Here is a 5,741-nt window from a genome sequence, read left to right as displayed (position 1 = left end):
TATCAATATCAATATCAATATCAAAATCAATATCAATATCACTATCAATATCAATATCTATATCTACATATATAAATATCATCACAGCACATAATTTCAGGTATTTTTGTCAGTGTATTATTTTCGCAAAAAAAGTTAGTTGGGGCGTTGAACAGAGCCCGAAAAAAATTTCGTCTGCATGCAGGAAGTACGGCCTGCTCTGCGGTGGATAGGAATTACACTTATATAAAGTTGCTGCTCCCCAGAATTGAATTCAATTCATTCGCGCACAGTTGATACAACGGCACATACAACTGCAACTACAATAATACAGGAACAATAAATACCCAAAAACTTTTTTTGTGGAATCTGAAAGAAATTTGAATACAATAGATTAAAGGAAACCACAAACCGAAGGATTTGGATAAACTTAAATAAAAGAGAATGCAACTATCGATTGTGGCGGCTACAGCAGTCTCATTGTTGCTGGTATTGCAAAATGTGTTGACACCAGTGGGCGCAGAAAGGCGGCAGAAGCGATGTAAGTGACAAAATTGCTGATATCGAATTGCGAGAATCGTGTATTTGGATAATGGTGAATTTTTGTTGTTTTTGTTCTGTTTTATTTTAATTCGCTGTGACAGTGCAATTGCTGAAACCGCAACAACAAAAGTATACTTACGGCAGTAATACCGAGGCACATGCCCGTTCTGTGGATACAGTCGACGCCCCCGATGCGGACGGCTCCGCTGGCGACCAAGCGACCGGCGATAGTGGACGCGGTTTCATGGCGAAATGGATGATGTTCAAAAGCATGTTGCAACCACTACAGCCGTCCAACAATATTATCATTGTGACTGAACCCACATACAACTCAATAACAACACCCTCCATAACAACCACATCAACCACAACATCACCAACATACACTTATTCGACGCCCACTTATCCAACGCCAACTTCCACGACGACGACGAATTCGACGCGTGGCCAATTCACAACCGTAGTCTACGCACGCCAGGATAACGGTGCGCACGAAGGCGGTGTGAGGTTGGAAACGCCCGTCGTTGAGTCAGCAGCGCCCACAATGACTAATGCACCGCAATTGACTGCCAATGCAGGCATACCTTTGTTTATGGGCAGAAAACCGGGTATGACTAATCAAATTTCAATGATCGGACAATTCCCACGTCCAGTAGGGCGACGAAGGCGCAACAATCGTGGACGATTGAATCCAAACGTACGCAGACGTCGCGTACAAGCACAACAACGTATTGCATTGGCGCCAAATGGCGAAAGGAACAAGCCAGTCCATAATTACAACAAAAGACGACGCTTACAGGTGCAAGGAGCTGGCGGTAAGCCACTGCAGCAGAGGCTTAAACGTGGAAAGGTGGTTAAAATTCCTAATCAAATTCGTAACGTGAATAGAAAGGGCAATTCCGGTGATAGCGCGGTCATCGTCAACGAGGTTGATCAGTTTGGTGTTGGCGTTGGCAATAAATTTGACACGAACTCACGTCTGCAGCATTTCAGGAATAACCTACGGCATCCGCAGTTGCCAATTGTTCGTAACCATCACTGATGTTTCTAGCACAATTGTACCAATATCTGCCCTCGATGCTATTTCTGTGCCTCTGTTGTTGCTTGATTGATATTTCTCGGCTGAGCGACGGTGTTAACTGAGTTAAGTTAGCGATGGGGGGTGAGCATATTGCATTTGCGCGTTCGAAATGTCACGCGCACCAACCGTGTGCGTGTTCGATTCAACATCAAATTATATGCTTGCTTGCTGTCATTATCATATTGAAACGATAAATTCATTTTCTAACACTTTTCTTACAATTCTATATTCATTCAGTATCTAAAAAGTATAATACTCATATGCCCAATATTTATTCCATAGTATATTAGAATCAAAGTTTTGGGTCGGTTTTCGGGCTCGTCAAATTAGGGTCATTATTTGACATCTGGATTATTCGCCTATTCTGAGAGCAGGAGAACACTTACGGCAACAGAGCAATAAATGTTCCAATAAACAAGCATTACTAAACCAATTCTTTTCATAATATTTAATACTTTGACTTGTGTATTTGTACATTAGAGTGGGTTGCTTTACAGGGATCAGGTGAGGGAAATATTCTACGGATCATTCAAAACAACTTTGTCTTAAAGAATATGGGTCAAAAGGGTTTCGAGCTTCCGATTTTTAAGGCGGAGTTAATTTTTTGGGGATTATAAAAATGTGTTCGTCAGTTTTTGAGATATCCGAATGAAATTTAATACTTAAGTGCACTTTGATATTTTATTGATCATTTGTCGGAATCGGCCAGATCGGACAACGACGACATATATCTCCCATGCAACCGATTATTCAGATCTTTTAATTTCCGGTATCCAGCCTTTAACTAAAAAGCTAAGAGGACGTAATTTTGAAGAATTGTCCTCTAATACATACTTAACAACAGTTAAAATAAAGAAAATCAGACAACTATAACATATATCTGCCATACAAGCAATTACTCAGAAATTTTATTTAAATATAAATTAAATCAGAAAGTAGTACTTTTTTATTGTAATTTAAAGTATTTGACTTTTGTGTCAGGTTTTCCAAAGGCGTGAACGTCAATTATTTAAAAATAACTTAGAACTGTGCTTTATTTTAATACTTAAATATTATAATATACTACAAAAAACAAACAGTTACTAAATAGTTGCAACTATGGCAAACAGAAAGGTGATTACTCGGGTGAAAAAGTCCTGAATATTCCCGAGTACGCTTTTGATGTCTTAGACCAAGCAAGAACAGCCAGTAAGTAATAAGCCAAGTCTATCAAACATGTATACTGGTAAGCTTTTGGAATTAATACTGTATAGCAGTTCCTGAGATATAGGATTAAACCTAAAAGTGGTCGGTGCCACGCCCACGCGGGCGTGGTTATTATCTGATTTTACCCATTTTCATATGAAGAAATGCTAAAAAACTTCTTCCAAGTAAGTTTGGTTGAGTCAGCTTCAGTGGTTTTAAGTGGGAAGGACCACGCCCACTTTATGAATTTTAGCCCACAAGTCCCCCTCAGTAATAAATTACAATTTTATATCTTAAGCAAGTAATTAGTTATGACACTTTAACAGTTTTCGTTTAATAGTGTTTCGTTGACGTGGCAGTGGTCCGCTTATGCTCATCTACAATACTGACCCTCCTTGGGTGGTTAGAAAAAAAGCCCTTATATTTTAAAATTTTGGCAAATTTGATACGAAAATCGAAAAAGTCCCTATTTCAATATTAAGACATTTGTGAAAAAGGTTTATGTATATATACCTCGATATCTATTTCCATTAGTTTGAGGTGGTACAAGTAACCGTTAGGTGAACAAAACTATTATACAATATGTATTATAAAAATCTTGCGAAAAAATTCAGCATTAATTATTCGACGAAATCGTGAATGCATTACCATCAAAATTGCTGTTTTATTAAGCTAAATTATAGCTAATGGACTTACTTAGTTTTATTGCATTATTTTATTTCACGTCATCTAAAATTATATTAAAATCAGCTTCAAGTGAGACAGGGTATGTAGAGGGCGGAAAAATGTCTGGGTTTTATGCACTTACCCTTGCCACTGCTCAGGTATACACGAAGACAAATTTTCAAGAAATTTATAAAGAAATACAATAACTCACAAACTGACTTACTTCTTCGGCATATTTACGGTATAAAGCCAACCGAAAGTTTGAAAACTGTATACTTGATATATGAGAGGTAAGGGTACTCTTTATTGACCCGATTTTATCTAATTTTGGCATAACTACATATTATTAACAGAAAAAGATGCTCTCTTAGGTTCATTAAGGTACCTCACATACCATCACCTACACATATACATATGTACATATATAGAGTGAAATCAGCTGAAAATCCTGATATTAGTCATATTATATTTTTCCATTTTAGCGGCAGCGATACACCGTTAGAAAAAAACGTGCCGATCAATATAATTAAGATGACTCACATATTGGCCAATATATGCGGCATAAAGTTCGAATTATTTCCATTATTCTCATTTTTGACACACTAATATACTATTAACAGGAAAAGATTCTCCCCGAATTTCAATTTTATACCTCACATATTGACCCATATTTTCGGAAAAAAATTTGCTATAGGCACTGGGGTCCACAGCTTCGATATCTGGGGGCTTGAAAAATTATTGTCCGATTTGGTAATATTTTGATTTGAGATGGCATACCTTAAAGGCACTATTGGTGCAAAGTTTTATCTCGGTGTATTCATTGGTGCTTTATTTTATACTGCAAAGTGAAATAATGTGATGGAAATTAAAGTTGTGAAAATGGAAAGAAGGCGTGGTTGCAGAACGGTTCCACGCTCTTCGGCGTTACAGAGATGTCTCTAATTAATGCGATTCGTTGTACAAATTACAGTTTTAAATCATAATTTACTGCTTATGCTTACTACTGGTACTTTATAGGGTTTTGTTTATTGGCGTTTTGTGGGCGTGATAGTGGTCCGATTACAAAGGAACATTGTATGTATCAAGCTTCATAAATATATCTCAATTTTTAACCAAGTTATCGTTTGCACGGACAGCCAGACATCGGAATTTCAACTCACGTCGTCATCCTGATCATTTATATATATATAACCCTATATCTAACTCGATTAGTTTTAGGTGATACAAACAACCGTTAGGTGAACACAACTATTATACTTATGGTCTGTAGCAACATGTTGCAATAGTATAAAAATTCTGTAAGCACTGAAAACACTGGTCAGGGAAATTATAATGTTGTCAATTTTTTTGACTTATTGAAATATTACAATTTTATAAACATATGGTAAACAGGGTTTGAGAGATATTTCGACTTCTGCACAGATTTTCGGTCTGAATATTCGTTATAATGTTATTAATATGAGATTCATTTAGTGATGTCGGTAATACGAAGTTTTAATTTGCAGCACCACCTGTCTGTATGATTTTGAGCCCAGAAATTTCATTTTATGTGTGCACTGTCTGAACGTTTCCTCGAGATTGCAAGCTTCGATTTGGGTAACTTAGATTCAATCTAGTTAGGGAGCCCTACCTTACTTTGTACGTATACGAAAGTGGTTGGATGACAGATGCCGAAAGGTGCCTTGAACATAATGTCTTCTACTCTCCCAAACTCTGTTAATTGTAAAAAAATTACAAAAAGTCATTTAGTTCTGAGTTTTAAAATAGTTAAGGATCGATTCACGAATGTAATTTTTACAGGTTCTTAAATAGTCTGGCTCTTGACAACAGCTTTTGTTTCCATTGCTTATCAATTTTTTGAATTTGAAATACTCTTAAATAGGAAGCAATTTAAACAGTTCCATCATGATTTCATTCAACATTATTCTCTCGCAAAATATGCCAAAGTAACTTCACCAGTTCCGCCTTGCAATATTTTATCAGTTTCCGGTGCATAAAGTGCAAGTACTTTTAACTACCGTTTTACCGGCTGCCAAACTTCTGACTTTCTTACAGTTATGTATGGCCGTGTGTGTGTATGTATGTCTATATATTTGTGGGTGGGCGGCCGAACTCTTGCTGTCTATCCAACTGCTGCAGCTACTCACACTAATTCGTAGCGGAGTCACACGCTCCACGCTAGACTCTCAACGCACTCCAGCGCACGCTCCCACCCGTTTGAGTGAAATAAATTTTTGACTGCCTTTTCATTTACATTTTGGCATTTCAATTGAAATTTATTTGCATA

The 5,741-nt window shown here is 37.2% G+C and overlaps 1 protein-coding gene across 1 annotated transcript; it reads left to right on the top strand.

Annotated features, from left to right (window-relative positions):
• The first annotated feature begins 216 nt into the window (after positions 1-216).
• Positions 217-1,984, top strand: LOC138857450 (uncharacterized). The gene is made up of 2 exons (XM_070110058.1): positions 217-520; positions 624-1,984. The coding sequence occupies exons 1-2, from the start codon at positions 424-426 to the stop codon at positions 1,562-1,564; spliced, it is 1,038 nt and encodes a 345-aa protein (XP_069966159.1). The 5' UTR covers positions 217-423; the 3' UTR covers positions 1,565-1,984.
• Positions 1,985-5,741: the final 3,757 nt, after the last annotated feature.

The sequence above is a fragment of the Bactrocera oleae genome, chromosome 5 (genome assembly GCF_042242935.1).
Source record: "Bactrocera oleae isolate idBacOlea1 chromosome 5, idBacOlea1, whole genome shotgun sequence".
In the NCBI taxonomy this organism is placed as follows: Eukaryota; Metazoa; Arthropoda; class Insecta; order Diptera; family Tephritidae; genus Bactrocera; species Bactrocera oleae.
This window is presented reverse-complemented; position numbering and strand designations above follow the sequence as displayed.

Bases quoted from the DNA above. Each gene is read 5' to 3' on its own strand.
- LOC138857450 (XM_070110058.1), top strand. From the start codon at position 424: ATGCAACTATCGATTGTGGCGGCTACAGCAGTCTCATTGTTGCTGGTA. The intron at 521-623 runs GTAAGTGACAAA...TCGCTGTGACAG, and splicing joins AGAAAGGCGGCAGAAGCGAT to TGCAATTGCTGAAACCGCAA.